General features: G+C 52.0%; 1 protein-coding gene across 1 annotated transcript in view; it reads left to right on the plus strand.

Annotated features, from left to right (window-relative positions):
• The window catches only part of LOC132082560 (S-adenosyl-L-methionine-dependent tRNA 4-demethylwyosine synthase TYW1-like), a 102,758-nt gene that overhangs the window by 34,882 nt on the left and 46,491 nt on the right, over positions 1 to 21,385 (plus strand). The window contains exons 11-14 of the mRNA XM_059486890.1: positions 809 to 927; positions 10,044 to 10,153; positions 16,039 to 16,216; positions 21,112 to 21,247. Of these exons, the coding sequence (XP_059342873.1) occupies positions 809 to 927; positions 10,044 to 10,153; positions 16,039 to 16,216; positions 21,112 to 21,247 (543 nt within the window). The remainder of the gene's footprint in view (positions 1 to 808; positions 928 to 10,043; positions 10,154 to 16,038; positions 16,217 to 21,111; positions 21,248 to 21,385) is intronic.

Consider the following 21,385-nt stretch of genomic DNA (forward strand, 5'->3'; position numbering starts at 1 on the left):
GAGGGCATTGCTGGACTTGGAACTCCAGTCACAGGTGGCTGAAACGGAGCAGATCCACAGCTGCCCTCAGTTTGGCTCCAGATGGGGAATTTTAACTGTCCTGCTGTGTGTTTGTGTGTGTGTGTGCCCTCAGTTTGGTTCCACGTGGGTTTTTAGCTCTCCTGGGGGTGTTCCCCTGTCCTCATTCTGGCCCCAGCTGGGTTTCTAACCCTCCCTGTGTGTTTCCCTCTCTCAGTTGGGTTTCTGACCCTCCCTGTGAGTTTCCCTGCCCCCAGCTAGGTTTCTAACACTCCCTGTGTGTTTCCCTCTCTCATTTGGGTTTCTGACAGTCCCTCTGTGTCCCTATGTGTTCCCCTGCCCTCAGTCTGGCCCCAGTTGGGTTTCTAACAGTCCCTGTGTGTTTCCCTGCCCTCAGTTGGGTTTCTGACCCTCCCTGTGTGTTTCCCTGCCCCAGCTGGGTTTCTGACCCTCCCTGTGTGTTTCCCTGCCCCCAGCTGGGTTTCTGACCCTCCCTGTGTGTTTCCCTGCCCTCAGTTGGGTTTCTGACCCTCCCTGTGTGTTTCCCTGCCCCAGTTGGGTTTCTGACCCTCCCTGTGTGTTTCCCTGCCCCAGTTGGGTTTCTGACCCTCCCTGTGTGTTTCCCTGCCCCAGCTGGGTTTCTGACCCTCCCTGTGTGTTTCCCTGCCCCAGCTGGGTTTCTGACCCTCCCTGTGTGTTTCCCTGCCCCAGTTGGGTTTCTGACCCTCCCTGTGTGTTTCCCTGCCCCCAGCTGGGTTTCTGACCCTCCCTGTGTGTTTCCCTACCTCAGGCCATGCTGCGGGGCCGCGGGGGCTGCTACAAGCACACCTTCTATGGCATCGAGAGCCACCGCTGCATGGAGGCCACCCCCAGCCTGGCCTGTGCCAACAAGTGTGTCTTCTGCTGGAGGTGAGGCACCCCTGGGCTCTGTGGGACACAGCCAGCTGTGCTCTGGGGGGCGTGGAATGTCTGTGTTCCTGGGGCACATTCCAGTATCCAGGGGCTCTGGATGTGGTTTGCCAGCTAACCAGTGCCAGACACACATCCAGTCTTCCCAAGCTCCTGGACACAAATGAATTATGTCCATAACTGAGCAATTCTGTTATTTTTGAGAGCAGAGCAGGTCAGCTGAACTTCTACAAGCACAAGTATCCCTACCAGGAGTTGTGTCACACCCCCTGCACTCTGCACCTGCAGACCATCCCAGGTGGCAAAATGTCCAGAAGAAAACCCACAGACACTGAATCCCTGAGGTCAGAAAAAACCTCCCAGCCCATTCAGTCCAAGCTGTGCCTGATCCCCACCTTGTCCCCAGCCCAGAGCTCCGAGTGCCACCTCCAGCCCTTCCCTGGGCACCTCCAGGGATGGGCACTCCAAACCTCCCTGGGCAGCCCCTGGCAGTGCTGAGCCCCCTTTCCATGGGGAAATTCCTGCTGCTGTCTCCCCTGAGGCTGCCCTGGCCCAGCCTGAGGCCGTTCCCTCTGCTCCTGTCCCTGTTCCCTGGAGCACAGCCCGACCCCCCGGCTGTCCCCTCCTGTCAGGAGCTGTGCAGAGCCACAAGGGCCCCCTGAGCCTCCTTTGCTCCATGCAGGACAACCTGTCTTCAACTCAATGGCTTCAATTGGTCAGGAAAGTCTCCCCTTTCCTCAGAGAAGTGACTTTGTGGTGAATTCCTGAAGGAAAGGAGCTTTGCTGGATCTGAGCTCCTCTAGCCCTACTCACTCACTCCTGCCTGGGCTCCAAGGGAGGTGTGTGCCAGGCTGGGGGAGTGCAGGGTGGGATTGGGAGAAGAGGCTGAGGTTCAGCAGAAATGCCAGCAGTGACGTGAGAGCACCTGCAGTGGGAAAACAGGGAGGTTTTGCTTTGAGCTCTTTTGTTTTCCACCCTGCTAAATCATCCCATGGGAGCTGCACTTCCTCTGGGACTGAAACCTTACCCCAGGCTGCCAATAACACCCATTCCATCCCCAGCATCCCAGTGAGTACTCCCTGAGCAGCCTGAGCCAGTAGAAGGTGTCCCTGCCATGGCAGGGGGTGGAATGATGTGGGCCTGAAGGTCCCTTCCCACCCAAACCATTCTGGGATTCTGTGATAATATTTCCATGCAAAACCAGCCAAATTCCTCTCTCTGAGTGCCCCGTTCTGTCTTTCATAATCTTCAGGTTTTAATAATGCAGGTATTTCATGGGGGCATTTAAAGGACTTGGGGACAGCTTGAAGGCTGTGAGCACTGGCCACTGGGCATCCTGTGCAGTTTGCATTGGGGAGTCTGTTCCAAAGGGTTTGTGGGTGCTCTGATGGGCTTTCCTCATCCTGGGCTTTCCTGGCTGGGAAGGAGGCAGCAAATGGCACCTCTGATGTGCAGCTTCTGCTTTGCTTCAGAGCAGGGCAGTGCCTGGCAAGGAAAACCTCCTGCTTGTGTCTGTTTTCCACGTGGTGTGAATGGAGTCCTGCATGGGACTGGGCTGGGAGGGACATTGCCCTGCCTGTGCTTGTCCCTCTGTCCCCACACACATCCTAAGGTACATCCTAAACAGCAAACAGGATGAGGGGCTTTGTTCCCAGCATTGCTCCACAGAGCATTTCCCAGTTTCTCTTCCAAATGCCCTCATTCAGGATTTTTTGGCAGCAGCCTGGATGAGGAATAGGCTGAATCAGGGAAATCCAGCAGGTGTGAACTGGAGAGTGCAGGAACTGATAAATGAGATAGTACAGCTTTATCAATAATTGATAAATCAGTCCATTAGTGTAGAGACACAGAGAAAGTGGCACTGTTCCCTGTGTCTCTAACTCATCATCCTGTCACTGTCACCTGTCACTTCAGAGGGGTCTGGCACTGCAGCCTGATGACAACAAGTGCTACAGTGCTGATTTTCCTGCTGGCTACGACCTGAGTGCAAGGAAGCAGCTTCCCAGGGCACTGAGCTCAGCATTGATTCATTTATTTCCCTGCTCTGGGTGAGGTGCTGGCAGGTGTTGGACTCTCCCATATGGAATGCAGCTGGCTGTCCTCAGCCTCCCCTGGAAACTGGAAGGTTTAAGTTGGAAGATTTAAGGCTCAGTTTGAGGCTCATCCCAGGACATTAAGCTTGACTTAAACCAGAACTGCTGCTGAAAGAAGATTTCTTTTTGGTGATTTTCCAGCTCCTGTGCCTGGGCTGCTGCAGCCTTCACGTGGCTGTGAGAGGGATCTTCCCTCCCTCCTTGCCACTCCCAATATTGCCCTGCTGATCCTGTGCCACCCCAGCTCCCAAACCCTGCAGTCAGGCCTGTCTGTGCTTGTTTTACCCCCCACACCTTGCAGGTTGTTTAGGGTGTGACACTGAGGTGGAGCTGCAGGCCCTGGTGGCTGGGCAGGATAAACAAGGCAGCTCCTGAGCAGCAGGTGCCATCTGTGCAGACATGTGAAATCCCAGTTTTGATCTGCTTCTGGCAGAATGTTCCTCATGCAGGTGTTGTGCTGGGCTCCTCGTGCAGCTCTGCTCAGCCTTGCAGATAAGGCTGCTGGGATTCTTTCTTCTTGATCTTTCCTTTCAGGATTTTGACATTTGTAGATTCTGCCAATGTTTCCAACTGCACAACCCCCGAGCTCTCCCTGGATGGCTGAAGGAAAGGCCAAGGAGCCTGTTTGTTTTCTCTTCCTCACTTTGGCAAGAATGCTGCAGTGCAGCTGCTCTCCCTGGGAGCTGAATGTCACTGGAGCTGGCTGGTCCTGTCTGACACATTCTGGCCCCAAACCAGTACTCATAGAATCACAGACTGGTTTGGGATGGGGCCTTAAAGGGATCAGTTCCAGCTGCTGTGGGCAGGACACCTCCACTGGAGCTCAGTATCCAAACATGCTCAGAAAATGAGGGGATTCTGTCAGAGATGTGGCTTCACTCTGCACTGGGTGCTCTTCTGTCCCCCTTGTCCCTGGGAGCTGTCACAGCTGCCAGGCCCCTGCCTGGCTCTGCTGTCCCCTGCAGAGGGGCTGGCACTGCAGGGCTGTGGGGCAGCTTTTGTGGGAACAGGAAAAGCAGCCTGGAAGCTGGGCCAGGGCAGAGTCAAGCTGGATTTCGGTTCTTTCCGCAGAGGGTGCTGGCACTGCCCAGGCTGCCCAGGCAATGGGCACAGCCCCGAGGCTGCTCCAGGAGCTCCAGGGATGCCCAGGATGGGATTGTTGGGGTGTCTGTGCAGGGCCAGGGCTGGACTGGGTGATCCCTGTGGTCCCTTCCAGCTCAGCATATTCCCTGATTCTCCAAGGTGGATTGTTTGGTGTCACTCAAGGCTGTTCCATCAAAAGCTCTGAGGGGGACACCCCACACCTGAATCACTGCAATGTCCCCAGCCATAATCCTGTCCTCCAAGGGGGTCTGTCCCTCTCCATCCCTGCTCCCAGCTGCTCTCACTGAGGCTGTGTCTCTTTAGCTTAATTGCCTAAATGGAAATGTGCAAGTGACCAAATCTTTTAATCAATTAGAGCAAGTGTGGGTTCTGAGCTCTGTGACCTCCCTGCAGCACAGGCACCAGGCAGACCTGATTTGATGAGGGTTTTTGGCTCAGTGTCCAACACCCAATCAATTATTGTGGAGAGAGGGAACAGCTAAATAAGATTTAAATTAATAGACTTTATTACTTTTGCATCTGAGGAGGAGGCAAAGCAGACAGAGTGAAATATCCTGTGAAGAAATTGGCTCGTATTTCTTCTGCTGTAACTTTAATGCTTATACCTGTGCATGGAGGTTTCAGGTTTTGCTTCTAGACAGCAACTGAAGTTGTGTTCAGACACTAAATCAGTGGGTGGCCAAAATCCAGGCATCACAGTAAGCCCTGAAAAAAACAGAGATTAAAAATTAATAATCTCTCTCATAGGAGAAGTACTTAAGGTCTTTAAAAAATAAAGAAGAAACTGAAAACAGATGAAAACCAAAGCTTCTCCTCAGTAACTAACTTGATTCCAGGGGGTAATTCCTCAGGGAAATGGGGATATTGATGTCAAAGGAGTGGACACTGCAGGTTTGGAACACCTGGAAGCTGAACCTGAAAGCTCAGAGAGTCTCTGTGCATGTCCAGCCCCCAGTCCTGGTTCTGCTGCTCTTTCCTCCCAGGTTTCAGTTTGGTTATGGTTTTGTTCCAGAAGGGACCTGTTGTGACCAAGGTTCATCCCTCACATTTGGATTCTTCACTGGTTTGTTGAGTTTGGGCTCCTGAAATGTCCAAATAAATGGGGTGGGGGACAGCACATCAATGTGCCCAGTTCATGCCCCTGGTAAAAAAAAGTGGTTAAAAAAAGTCTTGGTGCCTTCATGTGCTGTTCTGCCAGCTCTGTCATCTGAGGCATTTCTAGGAGAAAATGTTCATGTGTGGGTTGAAATCTCTGATTTTTATTTTATAGCACTTTGCATTCTCCTGGACTTGGACTTCTTAAAGGTCCTGGGACTTGTTACAATCAGCTCCCAAATTTATGGGCTCAGTAGTGAATATAAACAGATTATGGGCTGTGAAATGTCCACACTGGGCCTTGGGTGTCCCTGCAGGGGATGGTGCCAGGTCCAGCAGTCAGTGATGAGGGGCAGTGACTGGGGGCTTTGGAAGTGAATTTGCACATTTTGCCATCCAGGTGAGTTCTGGAATGGTGTGGGAAGCTGTGCTGGGCAGGGCTCAGGGATGGGATGGGGTAAATGGGCACAGCACAGCACACTGAGCATCACCTGCCTTGCAGGAGATCCTGCTCTCTAAAAAGGGAGCATCTCAGAGCTGGGATGGAGCTTTTCAGCATGGGGCATCTTCCTTCTTCAAGTTTTCAGTTGGAAGAGAATCACAGAATTCTTTTGCTTGGAAAAGCCCTCTGAGATCCTTGAGTCCAGTTGTTCCCCCAGCACTGCCAAGGCCACCAGACTCTGTCCTCAAGTGCCACATCCATGGGACTTTTACACCTCTCCACCAATGCCCTGTGACAACCCTTTCCATGAAGAAATTTCCCTTAATATCCAGTCTAAGCCACCCCTGGCAGCCTCTGGTCCTGTCAGACAATTTATCCAGCCTGCTCCAGGGTGACTTTACCCATCCTAGGGACAACATTAAATTCAGGTTCTGTATCTCAGTCCTGGTCTCTGCCCAGCCCAGGCTGGGCTCCTTCTGGTGCTCTCAGGAGGTGCAGAAGAAAAGGAACAGCCAGATTTCATTTTGTATCCCAGGAACATTAAATATGGTTGGCTTGTGCATTGGCCAAGCTTTTTTTGTGCTCTCCCTCCTTCTCCTGCCATCACTCCAGGGAAAGTCCTTGGGATCTCTTCTGTGTGTCCTTTCCTGGTCATGGCTGATGTTTTGCCTTCCCCTTTCTGCTGATGCCCCTGTGTTTTTGTGCTCCTTCTTTTGTTTGCAGCTGGAGGCTCACGAGGCTGTAGAAGAGCAGATTGATTTTGTTGTTTTGTCTTTGCTTTTTATTGCTGCAGTTTGCACTTCTGCCTTGGTAGGGCTTCCAAAACTGCCAGTTCTCCTGAAGTTCTTTTTCCCTAAGCTCTTCTCTTCTCCTCTGGGATCTCCCTGCTGGCTCTCAGGGTTCACTGAGACTGCTTCTTGAACTCTTCTTGTTTTTATTCTGCTCCTGCCCTCCCTGGCAATGGTGTGCTCTGTCCTCTCATGTCACTGCCACCAGCACTTCCTCACCTTCCTGCTCTCCACCAGGTATCACCCTGGCTCAGTCAATGCCTGCAGTAAATGGTATTTTACACCTGAGCTGCATCTGCCCTCAGAGCCTCTTAATAACCATTTGCAGAATGCATAAAGCAAAAGCTGATTTATTAAAATAAACCAAGCACCTGGGGAGGCAGATCACAGCCCTGGGGAAGCTGCACCTTCACAGGGGTCCCAGAACCTGCGAGGAACACTGGGAATGCTGTGCCAGGCTCCTGGTGGATCAGAGGTGAGCTGGGACTGCGGGGAAGCTGGATGGGAGCAGGCTGGGGGGGTTCCAGGGCAGCCAGCAGGAGCTCCCATTGTGTTCCCTGCAGTCGTGGGGCTGTGGCACTGAGGTGTCTCTGAAGGAGCAAACCAAACCTGTTCCACACCTGGAATCTCTGCTAAAATCAAGGTTTTCTGCTGGATGTGGGTTTGGGTGAGATTTCATTTAACTTGTGTTACTTTGGGAAGGAAAGGAAAGGAAAGGAAAGGGAAGGGAAGGGAAGGGAAGGAAAGGAAAGGAAAGGAAAGGAAAGGAAAGGAAAGGAAAGGAAAGGAAAGGAAAGGAAAGGAAAGGAAAGGAAAGGAAAGGAAAGGAAAGGAAAGGAAAGGAAAGGAAAGGAGAAAGGGGGAAAGGGGGAAAGGGGGAAAGAGGAAAGGAAAAAGGAAAGGAAAGGAAAGGAATCCCTGACACAATTCCTGCTCAGTGCTGGTGTAGCCAGAGGTGGGAGCTCACAGAGCCTGGGGGCAGTGGGATGGTGGCTCTGGTTTCTGTCTGTGCTGAGACTGGGGAACAACCTCCTGAGCCCAAGGCATTGCTGCTTTATCCTCCTCTTGGCAAGGAATCTCCTTTTGCCAAATAAGCAGCTCTGTGGACTTGACCTGGTGTGTTTATTAAACAGTAGGATGTGTTAAAAATGCAGGGCCTGTTGGACACTAATAGCTGTCCAGGGTGCACCCACAGCCTATTGATTTCCTGCCAGCTGGCCCTATTAAATATACAAGGTACAAGTTTTGCAGTTAAACATGGAAGAGTTTTATAAATGCCTTTTATAGCTGACATTCAGAAAACTTTCCATGTTGCCAGATGGGGAAATAAAGGGGAAATTCAAAAAGCTGTTTTGACTTAAGGATCCTTGAGGTGGTGAAGTTTGAGAACAATGTTTGAATCTTTGCTCTTGAAGTGGATGAAGAAATGTTTGGGCCAAAAGCCTGATTTTATTGAGCTTGGGTTTGTGTTTTAGCACTGTCAGACAGGTGTTTCTCACTTGGGGAGTCCCAGAATCCCAGACTGGTTTGGCTTCAAGGGACCTTAAACTCCACCCAGTGCCACCTCTGCCATAGCAGGGACACCTCCCACTGTCCCAGGCTGCTCCCAATGTCCAGCCTGGCCTTGGGCACTGCCAGGGATCCAGGGGCAGCCCCAGCTGCTCTGGGCACCCTGTGCCAGGGCCTGCCCACCCTCACAGGGAGGAATATTTTCCCCGATGCCCAACCCAAACCTGCTCTCTCTTGGTTTGAATCCCTTTCCCCTTGTGCAGAGGTCACTGGGAGCCTTTTGCTGGTCTCCAGTGAGGATGGAGCAGCCCCTCATCCTGAGCAGGTGCTGCCCTGTCCTTTCTCCCTCAGTTAAAGGCTGGGAGTCCTGTCCTGCTGCCCTGGAGCTGAATGCAGCTGGAACTTCCCGGTGTCTCCAGGGCTGGACAGTTTATATGCATTAATTGTTGTAGTGACAATGTTTGTAATAGTGCCTTATGTATTTACTGTGCACAATAAATTATGAACAAGGCCATCAAAGAAGTTTTTTCCATTCAAGGGGGAAATCTGGGAAATGGAGTTGTAGAGAATTCCCAAAGCTTGATAGAAGGCTCGCACAGTGTGCATTTGTATGTAAACTTTGAGAAATGTTGACTTAGAAATGCCATGGAATAGGACAGACATTGCTGAGAGAGAATGGAACTAGAAACAAGTTTCAAAAGATGGCCTTGTAAATAATATGGATACTTTGAAGAAATAGAGAAATAGAGCTATGAAAGATGCACTGTAGTGGGACCCACGAGGGGTAATTTTAGGTGATTGGCTTTAAGGCATTTGCAGCATGGTGTGACAAAAGCTGATAGCCAAGCAACACTTACAGTGTATTGTAATTAGGAAATAATTGGCTTCTGATTGTGAGGGTGTGAATTATAACATCTGTATTGTCTCACCCTTCTCATGAGACTGAAAATGGAGTAAAAGTTTTTAAAACACCTCTCAGCTGCCCCATCTCTGGTCAGAACAAGGCATAACCCAGCATGCAGGGATGGTGGAGGGGGTGCAGGAAGCAGAGGTCACCTGGCTGCAAAACTGAGTGTCAGGAGTGTATTTTGGTGGGCCTTGTTTTCCTGTCCAGAGGTGAGTTAATCCAGGAGCTTTTGTGAAGGCCCCTGCACAATTTGCTGCTCTTAATGAACTCTGTGGGCTGAGGGGGCTTTTGGAGCATATTTCATATTTTGGGATGAAGCAGGAAATGATGAGAGCAAGGAGGTGAAAACACAGAATTTCATTGACTTCCTTAAGATGATATTTACGGGCTGGATGAGCTCCTCATGCTAATAAAGTAAGAAATGAGGAGGAACTCCATGGGTCTTCCAGATGCTTGGGTCCATTTACCTGGGTTGGCTTTTGCTGTTTTCCAAGAAAACAAAATATGGGGACAGTGATCCTTTCCAGGCAAGGTTGGCTTCTCACCCCAGAAGCTGTTCCTCAGATGGAAGATCTGGGGTTTTTCCCCTGCAGTCTGCTTGGGTCAGGGGGATTAAAATCTGGGACATGGCCCAGATCCCCCAGGAATGCGTCCCTGGGACAGGGCAGGGTTCCTGCTCTCTTCAGGGGGTTTGGAGGAGCCTGCCCTCATCTGTCCTGGTACCAGAGCACCACACAAAGACTGGGGTAGAAACAAATTCTGTCCTCAGGGTGGTGCTTGGTGCCTTTGAAATGAACTAAAAATGGCCTGGGACCTCCCTTCTCCAGAGCTTGGTGCAGCTGTGGGCAGAGCAGGAGCAGAACCAGTTTCCCTTTCTTTACAGAGGCTTTTGCAGACCTTATTTTGGCTCAGAAACCTTTCACCTGTGCTTCAATATATCTGTATAGAGTGTGATATTATCCACAAGGCCCATTCCTCCCTCTGGGAGCCCAGAGCCTGCAAGGAGAGGGGTGTAAGAGAGGCGTTCAGGGGTGACACCCAGAGGCTGGGGCAGCAGCAGGAGTTGCTGAGCATCTTTTGTTGCTTTGAATGCTGTTGATGCCAAAGTCCCCAGGTGGCAGGTGAGTTCCCCAGGTGGGTTCCAGGTGGCAATGGGTGACTGTCCCCTCTTCCCTCAGGCACCACACGAACCCCGTGGGCACCGAGTGGCGCTGGAGGATGGACCAGCCTGAGCAGATCCTGCAGGAGGCCCTCGAGAAGCACCAGAACATGATCAGGCAGTTCAAAGGTAACTCCTGCTCTGTCCACCCCTGGGCTCTTGGGGGATAACCAGCAGTGACACAGGTGAGTGTCACAGACACATTTTATGGAAAATCCTTTCTTTGGGATTTTTTCTCCTGAGAGGCCTGAGGAACAAAATGTAAACATTGATTATCTGCTGCTGTGGAATGCAACAGGTGCATTTGTGATTGGTCTCATGTGGTTGTTTCTAATTAATGGCCAATCACAGTCAGCTGGCTCAGACTCTCTGTCCAAGACACAAACCTTTGTTATCATTCCTTTTCTATTCTTAGCTAACTTTCTGATGAAATCCTTTCTTCTATTCTTTTAGTATAGTTTTAATATAATATATATCATAAAATAACAAATCAGCCTTCTGAAACATGGAGGCAGATCCTCATCTCTTCCCTCATCCTAAGCCCCCTGTGAACACTGTCACAGGTGAGAACATTCTGCTCCTCTGGGAAGGAGGCCTGAGCTTCAGGCTGTCAGGAGAATGGGGGAGAAGAAGCTGCTGTGGCTCATTAATGTCTTCTGAAATGAGGCTCAGCCACTGGGAGTGTGCTGTGCCTGGAGGGAGTAGAGTGGAGTTGCCTCTGGTGCATCCTGGTAGTTGTCAAATCCTTTCCCTTGGTGTGCACAGAGCCCTCCACAGTGCTCAAAGCCAGCCTGGGTGATGGGGGATCCTGGCTCCTCTGGAGGAGGAAGCAAAAGCAATCAGCCTCTTACCTGACAGGACACACACTGGCAGCCCTGACACCCAGCTTTGTGTTACCTGCAACTCCTGGCTTGTGTTTGTCTCATGAATAATGAAACAGCAGCAAGCAGGGGATTTTGATTTTCAGCAATTATTCAGTACCTGTGGTTGAGACTGAAGCTGCAGCTCCACAGCACCTCTGGGAAGCACTGCAGCTTGCTTCCCACAGAAGTTCCCTGGAAATTTGATATAAATTCTGTGTCTGTAGCTGTAGAGAGGGCTGGGGGTTTTGTTTCCCAAATGTGATGATCTGGCTGCTGTGCCAGGGTCAGCTGTGTGTGCTGGCAGGGCTGGCCAGCTTGGCAGGACAGCTCCAGGGCTCTGCTCTCCCCAGCTGCCTTGAGCTGCACAAGTGGAGTGGAACAGCCATAAAACCTGCAGGATGGGCCCTGGCCTTGGCAGTCATTTTGGGAACCTGATTGTTTAGTTTGGCTGTGCTCAAAGAGATTCCAATGGATCCAGGATGTGGCAGGCACAAAGCCCTTCTGTCAGCAGAGCAGAGCTGCTCTGCCTCCATCTCTGCAGCTGGATAATGGGTGGAAAAATAGCTCAGGTTTGGGCCCCATGGGCTTCATTCTCCTCACGTGGCTGCTTTGGAGCAGCAGCTCAGTGAAGCCTCACTCCTGAGCCTGGGCTTTCTTTGGCACTGTCAGACATCCCCTGGGGCAGGGGTGGTGGTGCTGAAACAGCCTCAGCAGCTCTGCAGGGAAATCTGGGGGTGAGAGGCACTCTCAGGGCAGGGCTTTACCCCAGGGGCACCTGGAGAAACACCAGGGTTGAGCCAATGGATGCAGGGAAGGGCCTGGAGCCCCAGGAGCATCTGAGGGGGCTGGGAAGGGCCTGGAGCCCCAGGAGCATCTGAGGGAGCTGGGCAGGGGCTCAGCCTGGAGCAAAGGAGGCTCAGGGGGCCCTTGTGGCTCTGCACAGCTCCTGACAGGAGGGGACAGCCGGGGGGTCGGGCTGTGCTCCAGGGAACAGGGACAGGAGCAGAGGGAACGGCCTCAGGCTGGGCCAGGGCAGCTCAGGGGGGATTTTGGGGAAATTCCTTCACTGAAAAGAGAGGCCAGGCCCTGTCACAGGCTCTGCAGGGCAGAGGTGGAGTTGCCATCCCTGGAAATGTTCACAATTCATGTGGATGTGGCACTTGGGGACACGGTTTAGTGGTGGCCTTGGCAGTGCTGGGGAATGTTTGGACTCTGATCCTGGAGGTTTTCCCAGCCTCAGTTTCTCTGTGTCTCTGAGCACTGGGAAGTTCTGAGGGAGATCAGATCTGTCCATGCTGGAGTCCCACCTGTCTGTTGTGCCTGTCCCCAGAAGAAGGGACAGCAGACTTGGTTTCTGTATGGGAGGGTGAAGTTACACATCAAAATGAGCTTGTTCAGGCAGGGTGGGGCCTGGACAGGTGGGACCCTCCTGCCCTGGAGGCTTTCAGGCCTCTGGAGAGGAGCCATTACCACCCTGCACTGAGGAATAACCTTCTCATTCCCTGACCCTGCTGTCTTCCCAAAATGAGTTGACACAGGGAATGATGATGGAGAAACTTTCCAGCATCTGAAATACTGCAGAGGTGTCAGGGGGCCTGTCAGGACATCCCAGTTCTCCCTTTTTGGAGTCTATTTTCTGTTAAACAAATTCATAAATATTACTGGAAATGTGCCTGTGCATCTGAGCACAGTTACCCTTGACCTGGAACTGTGAAAGGAGAAAACAAAAAAGCTCTGGACTAGAACTGTGCTGTTAAGTGGGAAAAGAAAAGCTGGTTTATTTTTCTAGTGCTAGATGGCAACATTCCTGTCCTAGCTGCTGTGAGTCAAAAGTTTATTAAGGAGAAGAAAAACTGGAAAGAGAAGCCCAGGAGCTCCTGTTCCATGTAGTGAATTTTACATCATTCTTCCCTTAGGTGTGTGGGGAGGTGTTGTCAGGGTGGAAGCAGCAAGAGCCAAATTGAGGAGGAGCAGAGTGAGTGAACTGAGCTGGGGACAGGCAAAGGTTCAGCTGGGGCAGGATCAGAGTCCCCACGTGCAGTGCCAGGCTGGAGGAATGGTCCTGGCTCCTCCTGCCAGCCCAGCAGCTCTGCACAGACACCAGGGGCCTTTACTGGGAGTGGTATTTGAGAAAAACCCCAGCAAAAGCACAGGAAGCACCTGCTGGAGCAGAGAGGTGCCCAGGCTGCTGTGGGGAGGGGAGGAGAGGTTGTGACTGGGCTCTGTCCCTGTGCTGGCACTGCTGGGGCACCTCCAGTGCTGGGGCACCTCCAGGAAAGACAGCAAGGGGTGGCATGTGCCAGGGAAGAGTCTGGAGCCCCAGGAGCGGCTGAGGGAGCTGGGCAGGGGCTCAGCCTGGAGCAAAGGAGGCTCAGGGGGCCCTTGTGGCTCTGCACAGCTCCTGCCAGGAGGGCACAGCCGGGGGGTCGGGCTGTGCTCCAGGGAACAGGGACAGGAGCAGAGGGAACGGCCTCAGGCTGGGCCAGGGCAGCTCAGGGGGGATTTTGGGAAAATTCCTTCCTGGAATTTGTTGTCCAGCCCTGGCATAGGTGCCAGGGAGGTGGAGTGCCCATCCCTGGAGGGGTGTATAAACTGTGTGGAATGTGGCACTTGGGGACAGGGGTTAATGGTGACCTTGCAGTGCTGGGGAATGGTTGGATTCCATCTCCATTTCCCAGCATTGATGTGTCTGATCCTGCAGCTCTGGCTGGGAACCCACAGGGACTCCAGAGGTGTCTCAGCAGGGCTGAGGTGTTGGACCCTGGCTTGGACTTTGGGCTGTTTGGGCTTCTGGGGAATCAAAACTCCCTTAGCTAGGGAGTCCTCAGGGCTGGAGTGTCTGGGGGTGCTGCTCAGGTACCTCCCTGAGCCTTTTGAATTCATTGGTGCTGCTCTTTCCAGTTTTGGAGGCTTTGCAGGCAGATCCATCCACACACCCATTCCATGGGCCAGAGAAACTGCTGAGCTCATCTGGTGCTTTATTCATATAATCCATTGCAGTAAAAATGAGATTTCCTTTGAAGGACCAGAATTCTTGTGCCCCTTTATCCTTTAGGATACCCTACAGGACAGCCCTCATACTCTGGGTGCCTGTGGGTGATGATAAATCACTTCTGCTTTAGTGTTGCCACAGTTTGTGCTGGCTTTGGAGAGCACAGCCATTAAAGCCCCACAATTCTCTCTTGGATTAAATGATGGAGAGATACCTCACTGATAGGGAGTGAGGCTGGAAAGTTTATTTGATGGATACATTTTTCTGGGGAGTGACTTGTAAATCTCTGTGCCCTTGCAAAGGGCACACACAGGATGGAAACATAACTCAGGAATGAGAGAGTGGGAGTCTGATAATAAAGGGAAAAAGCCAGAGAGAAATGCATGACATGTGCCAGGAAATCCTCAGAGTACCATGGAGGAGCATGGACAGAGCAGGTCTCTCATCCCCCTGGCCCCCAGGCTCTTGAGGTGCTGCTCAGGTCCTTGCAGGGGTGCCAGAGTCGGCCCAGCCTCCCCAGGGTGCTGTGCCAGGGGTGTTGTGTTTGCCCAAGTTAGCGCAGCAGCTGGAATCAGCTTTTCCAGGGAGATGTGCTCTGCTGGGGGCTGAGGGCAGGAGCAGAGCCAAAGGGATTCAGGAGAGTCCCTGCCCTCCTGGAATCCACCAGTCCTGGCAGTTTATCCCTGCCTGGCTGGTGGTTTGTGTGCTCTAAGGGTTGTGTACAAACCCACTGCCTGCTCTGGGTGGAAGCAGCAGGTTTGGTGTAAACTGCTTTGGGAAAGTTCCACTCAAACTTTAGGGGATGTTGGGATTTTATTCTTCTGCTTATAAAGCTGGCAGGCTAATTATGAGAGTCCAGATGAAAAATGCTGAGAGAGAGAAATTAATTAATTGCAAAACTGACTTACAGTAGTTTTAGGAATATGAAAGTTAGTCCTTTAATCTCAGTGTGTGCTGGAGACGCTGCTTTCTTCTCCAATAAAGCTCTCATTTAGTGCTGTCAGCTTTCTATGGAATAACCATTAGTCCTGTCACTTCCTCAGGACTGAGCCTGGCTGCTTGAAAATGCACTGAGCCCTGCTCTGATTCCAAACCAGCTTTGCTACGTGAGGCTGGAGCAATATCCACCAACACCTCTTTTATCTGGGCTTTGCAGCAGAGCTGTAATTTTCTGTTCTGCAGCGTCAAGGCAACGAGAAGGGAGCTGAGGACCTGGATTCACACTCCAGGCTTTGTTTTTTATCTTTAAAACAGACCAGCCCCCAATCTAAAGCCTCAGATTGGATTTGAGTACATCAAGGCACGTCAGGGAAATGTGAAGTGACAGATTGGGAACAAAAGCTTGTTTGGAGGCAGCTGATTTCATCCGGGGTCCTGAGCACCTGGTCAGGTGTGGGTGGGCTGCAGGAGCATCCAGCTCCCCCTCCCTCCTGTGGGCATCAGGAGTGGGACTCAGGTGGTGTTTGCACATGGATGCTACATTTGAGCTGCTTGTGTTTTCCTTCTGAAAGGTCTCTGCCTGTTCAGGACCGTGCCATGTGCTGGGATTTCTTTTGATCACATCCCCTGTGGAGCTGCACGTTCCGTGTTTGCAGTCAGGGCTCAGCACCTTGCTGTGCTTGGGGAGCTGTGCTCAGCTGCCCTTCCTGGATTCAGTCCCTTGCTGGGAAGGGCTCAGCTGCCCTTCCTGGAGCCCACAGGGACCAGCACAGCACAGCCATGGCCTGGGCTGCTTTCCTGACACGCCTGCTTGCAGTGGCCTTGAGCTGCCCTGTGTGTTTGTGTCTCAGCACTCAGCAGCATCCCGAGGCCTCAGCAGTGGAGAGCTTGGCTCAAGTGTTTAATCCTGGCTCAGGTGTCAGCAGCACACTGCTCTCAGCAGTGCCCAGGGCACTCCCAGCCCAGGCTCTGGGTGCTGCTGCTCTCTGGCTGCTGCAGAGCTGCTCCCTGGCTCTGGCCTGGTGTCCCCTGTGCTCTTCTCAGCCCTCCTGTGCCAGGTGTGTTTTGGATACAGATGTTTGGGAGGGGGATTTGTTACAGAACCACAGAAGGGTTTGGGTTGGAAGGGACCTTAAAAATCATCTTGTTCCTTCCACCTTCCCCCAGAGCAGGTTGCTCAGCCCCATGCACTGTTCATTTCAGTGTTGTCCCCTCTGCAGGTGTGTCAGGAGTGAAGGCAGCCCGGCTGGAGGAAGCTCTGGCAGTGAAGCACTGTGCCCTGTCCCTGGTGGGGGAGCCCATCATGTACCCCCACATCAACCAGCTGGTGAGGCTCCTGCACCAGCAGGGCATCTCCACCTTCCTGGTCACCAACGCCCAGTTCCCTGAGGAGATCAGGTAAGAGCTACAGGAAATCCCTCCTCAAACACTGGAGTGCTGACCTGTGTCCCCATCCCATTCTGTGCCCCTCAGAGTCAGCTCTGCACAAGCACTGGCAGTGAAAATCCCCCTCAGCATCTGATTTTAACCTCAATCTCCTCATGCTCCTTCTCAGCCCTTTCTCTCTCTCAGTTTGATTTTTGCTGTGCCTCCTAAACAAACTGTGATTGCTGCTGGAAGTGGAGAGGCTGGAATGTGGCACCTGTGGAGGTGTGGCAGGAGAGGAGCAGTGAGTGAGCTGTGGTTTGTGCCTGGGACAGGAGTAATTTCTGTCCTCCTGCCAGCCAGACCAGGGCACTGAGCTCAGAGATTGCCTTTTGGGGCTGATCTTTGTTCTGACCCCAGAGCAGCAGCTGTGAAGGCTCAGCCCACAGCTGTGCCCAGCCCAGCATCCCCAGCAGGGTCAGGATCAGGAGGGGGGACAAGCACATGTCCATCAGCAAAATGGGATCTGCTTCACCTCCCTCAGGGGGACTTGAATGAAGGCTTCCAAACACTTCAATGAACTCTTTCAGAGTCTTTCCAAAGGAAAAGAATCCCCTTTTCTGATGCTTTGGAGCATCCAGGCTGTTGTTACCAAAGTGCAGCATGTGGGGAAATGCAGCTCCAGGGAGGCTGGGGCTGCTCACAACCCCAGCAGTTGGGAACAGCAGCAAATCCAGCCCTGGAGCTGTGGGAGCTGTGGCAGGGTGGCCTTGGTGTCACCCAGCTCATGCCAGCTCCTCTCTGTGCTCCTGGGACAGCTTCCCTTGCACTCATGGTCTGAATCTGGCACTGAGGGGGGAGTGCAGGCACTTTGGGGGTGAGTAATTATACACTACAAAGGCATTCCAAATGATTGAATAATTGTGTAATCAAGTTACTTTAAGTCATGTATTATGTGCCTGGTAGATAGAAATTGCTCTTTCCTAAATATAGCAGTTTAAAAAGAGAGCACACACTCTATTTGGAAGCTGCACTTTTCGGATCTGCTGAATCTTTTCAAAAAGAAACAAAAAAGAAGGGGATAAAATGCTAGTCTTGCTGTCTTAAAAATTGCAACTGATCTTTGGCTCATCAAAGCAGATGATTTGCTTAATATGGGAACTGAAGTTGGCACCCAGCTCACTTCTGTGCTGTCAGCAGAGGAGCTGCAGTCAAAAAGTTCATCCTGCAATAGGCAGGGTGACCTCAAGAGAGCTGAGAGGGACTGGGGACAAGGGATGGAGGGACAGGACACAGGGAATGGCTCCCAGTGCCAGAGGGCAGGGATGGATGGGATATTGGGAATGAGGAATTGTTCCCTGTGAGGGTGGGCAGGCCCTGGCACAGGGTGCCCAGAGCAGCTGGGGCTGCCCCTGGATCCCTGGCAGTGTCCAAGGCCAGGCTGGACAGGGCTGGGAGCAGCCTGGGACAGTGGGAGGTGTCCCTGCCATGGCTGGATGAGTTTTAAGGTCCCTCCCAACCCCTTCTGGGAGAGGGCAGTGTGGCCTGGGGTGTTGCTGAAGTCAGGACAGGGGCTCCAGTGGGTGCCCCCTGTGCCTTCCTCTCCTCCTCCTCCTCTCCTTGGGCTGCAGCTCCACCTGCCACAGGCTCACAATAAACTGAGGGAGGTTTTACAGCAGGTGAGCTCCTGTACCTGGCTCCTGTCTCTGACCCATGGCTGTGAACACTCCTCATGTGTGGGTTTGCCTTTATGATCAATAATAATGCCAATAATTAGCAGATGATTATCGATGCTCACCAGCAAATGCTCATTTGTGATGTTGCTGTTCCTGGTCCTTGTGGGCTCTGTCCTGCCTGCCTGGTGGATTTATTTGATGGCACAGCTCAGCTGAAGATTTCAGCTCAGGATTCCTGCCCACACCCCTGTGTAAATGCCATGGATTTTGTCTCCTGGATTTCACCTCAGGTGTCTGAGCTAGCAAATCCATCCTGGTGCCACACAGCTGCATTTGCTGTTGTTCTGCACTGGAGCTGTCCCAGGAGCACCAGTCTGTGTCCTTGTTCTCACTGCCCCCATGGCTGCCCCTCTCTCCTTGTCCCCCCTTGGCAGAACATGCCCAGCTCTCCTGGCCTTGGATCCCAGCCATGCAGAGCCCTGTGGGCCATTCCTGTTTGGGGCTGAAATCCCTCCCTTGGATCACTTCTAATTCCTTCATTTCCCCCTTGCTGACTGTGAGTCTGGCTCCTGCCTGTCCCTAGGTTTGAGATGATTTTTCTCAGCCCCTCTTTGTAAAGCACCTGCTCCATCTTCACTAGGGCCCCTTTTAATTAAGCAAAGACAGCACTGAGTAAAGAAAGAGTTTGGCTGAGTATTTCTGGAAACTGAGCACTTCACATTTGGTCATTTTGGACTCTGTGGCTTTGGGTTGCCAGTCCAGACAAACTTGTTTACAAAAACTGAAATTTTAACCTGAAGCGTTCAGTTTGTTCTGGATTATTTTGTGTTGCTGTCTAAACACACACAGAGAATGTGTTCCAATGGTTGGTTGAGTGGATTTTTCTGGACACAAAGAGCTCTGGTCAGTCTCTCTCTGGCCTGTTCTTGCCCCTGTCACCTTTGGGTGACTGTGTGTTTTTAGGTGTCACTGTTTGGCAGCTGAACAATGGCTTCTGATTTCTCCTCATCTCTAGAGAACCAAATGAAGCTGGGACTGGTGCCTGCTCATTGCAGACTTCACAGAAAGCACTCCCAAAATGCTGCCCCCAGATGCTGGGAGCTCTGTGTACACTGTGGTTGTTGATGCTGCAGCCCTGGGGTGGCAGTGCCATGAGGGCTGGGTGTGTGACACTCACTGCCTTTGTCACTTCTGCCAGGGGAAAGGCTCTGTCCCCATCCTGAGGGGTGTCCCCACCCCTGGAGGTGGCACTCAGTGCCTCGGGCTGGTGACAAGGTGGGCATCAGGCACAGGCTGGGCTTGGTGACATTGAGGGGCTTTTCCAACCTCAGTGATCCTGTGTCACAAACATGTTTTATGGAAAATCCTTTCCTTAGGATTTTTTCTCCTGAGCAGCTGAGAGGCCTCAGGAACAAAATGTAAACATTGATTATCTGCTGCTGTGGAATGCAACAGGTGCATCTGGGATTGGTCTCATGTGGTTGTTTGTAATTAATGGCCAATCACAGTCAGCTGGCTCAGACTCTCTGTCTGAGCCACAAGCCTTTGTTATCATTCCTTGTTTTTCTATTCTTAGGCAGCCTTCTGATGAAATCCTTTTTTCTATTCTTTTAGTATAGTTTTAATATAATATATATCATAAAATAATAAATCAGCCTTCTGAAACATGGAGTCAGATCCTTGTCTCTTCCCTCAACCTCGGACCCCTGTGAACACGGTCACAATCCTGGGATTCTGAGGGAGCTCCTTTCTACGCTCTTCTTAATCCTTTTGGTCCTTTTGCTGCTGGGCTGTGGTGTTGCTGCTCCTCCCTTGTTGTGGTGTGCTGTAATGTCCCATTTTGGCCTTCCAGGTCACTTCCCCAGGTGTGCCTATACCTCTCTCCCTTCCCCCTTGCCCCCATGCTGAGTGAGTCCTGTCAATCAGGCTTAACATTCCAGCAAGGCGTCGTGTGGTTGGTCAAGTTCAAAGGATGCCCCTATGCCCAGAGGTCATTGGCCTGTCTGGGTGTCATCTTCCCCTGAGACCCTGCCCCTCTCACCTGGTTGGTGGCTCACCTGTACCTCCCCTCCCCCTGTCCCTGAGCTTAAAAAGGTCATCAGAGCATGCGGTCAGAGTTCTGTCGGAGCAGTTGCTCATGTTCAGACCTCTGTAACCATGGAATAAACCTCTGGACATTAAACCCTCCAGCAGAATCCTCTCCTTTTTCTCTTCACCATCGCCTGAAGCTATTCCTCCTGAGGTAAACGGGGTTCCAACAAGCCTGGACTTGTTCAGTGCCCAGCTGCAACCACCAGCAAGCCAAGATATCTCTGGGGTGACACGCCGCAGTTGCTGCCTTTGGCCCAGCAGCGAGGGTCAGCCTGGCCCAGGCACAATCCAACTGGTAATATTGGGAGCCTTTTTCCAATACTCCCTGATTCCCTTGGCATTTATGGAGGGGTTCAGCCTCCACCCAGACTCTTCCCACACCAAAGGAGCTTCAATCCCTGCAGGAGTTCCCAGTGCTGGCTCCAAGCACTTGTGGCCAGAAGGGCTCTGCTCCAGGATTTCTGTGGAAGGAGAACATGGTTGTGGTTTGTGTCTGGTTTTATTTTCTAAACAGCTTTGCTATCCCTTCAAAAATGTCACTGATGATCCTGCTGCAGGTCAGGGAGTTCAGCATGTCCAGCAGTAGGAACTGGCTGAATTAGGGCTGAATTTAGAGTCACAGAATCCCTGAGGTTGGAACATCCCTCCAGGATCATCGAGTTCCAGCTGTACCTAATCCCTGCCCAGAGCACTGAGTGCCACCTCCAGGGATGGGCACTCCAAACCCCCCTGGGCAGCCCCTGGCAGTGCCTGAGCCCCCTTTCCATGGGGAGATTCTTCCTGGTGTCCATTTCTGTTCAATGGATTGTTTTCCCATGGGCAGATCATGGAGAAAAGGCACAGCTTTGTGGGTTGCAGAACCTCTCAGTGTCTCAGCTGAACCCTGTCCTTTGGGAAGCCTTTCCCAATGTGTTACAGCCCCACTGGAGTGAGATCTGTGCTGGTGCAGGGAGGAAGTGATGGAGGCATTGTCAGCCAAGGGCTGTGTGAGAGTTCTCAGCCTTGGGGCTGTTTGTTGGGGTTATAACACCTTGCTGCTGATGGTGGTCATTTGGCAGAGATGAACCTTCCCTGGAAACATTGCCCAGCTCCTGTTTTTGTCAGAGGGCACAAACTGAAGCTGCAGGTTTGGAAAGCAGCAATTCCCTTTTCCCTTTGCAGGAGGCTGGAGCCTGTGACCCAGCTCTATGTCAGTGTGGATGCCAGCACCAAGGAGAGCCTGAAGAGGATTGACAGACCCCTCTTCAAGGACTTCTGGGAGAGGTTTCTGGACAGCCTGAAGGCCTTAGCTGAAAAGGTACCCACTTAGGAATGGATTTTTAAATGGCTTTTTCCTTCCTTCTATACTCTGCTGACTCACCACCTCCTTTTCTTCCTTCTCACCTTACCTGCTTCTACTTTCTGCAGAAGTAGAAGACTTGAGAGGCTCTAAGAT

Source organism: Ammospiza nelsoni, chromosome 21 (assembly GCF_027579445.1).
Source record: "Ammospiza nelsoni isolate bAmmNel1 chromosome 21, bAmmNel1.pri, whole genome shotgun sequence".
NCBI lineage: Eukaryota > Metazoa > Chordata > Aves > Passeriformes > Passerellidae > Ammospiza > Ammospiza nelsoni.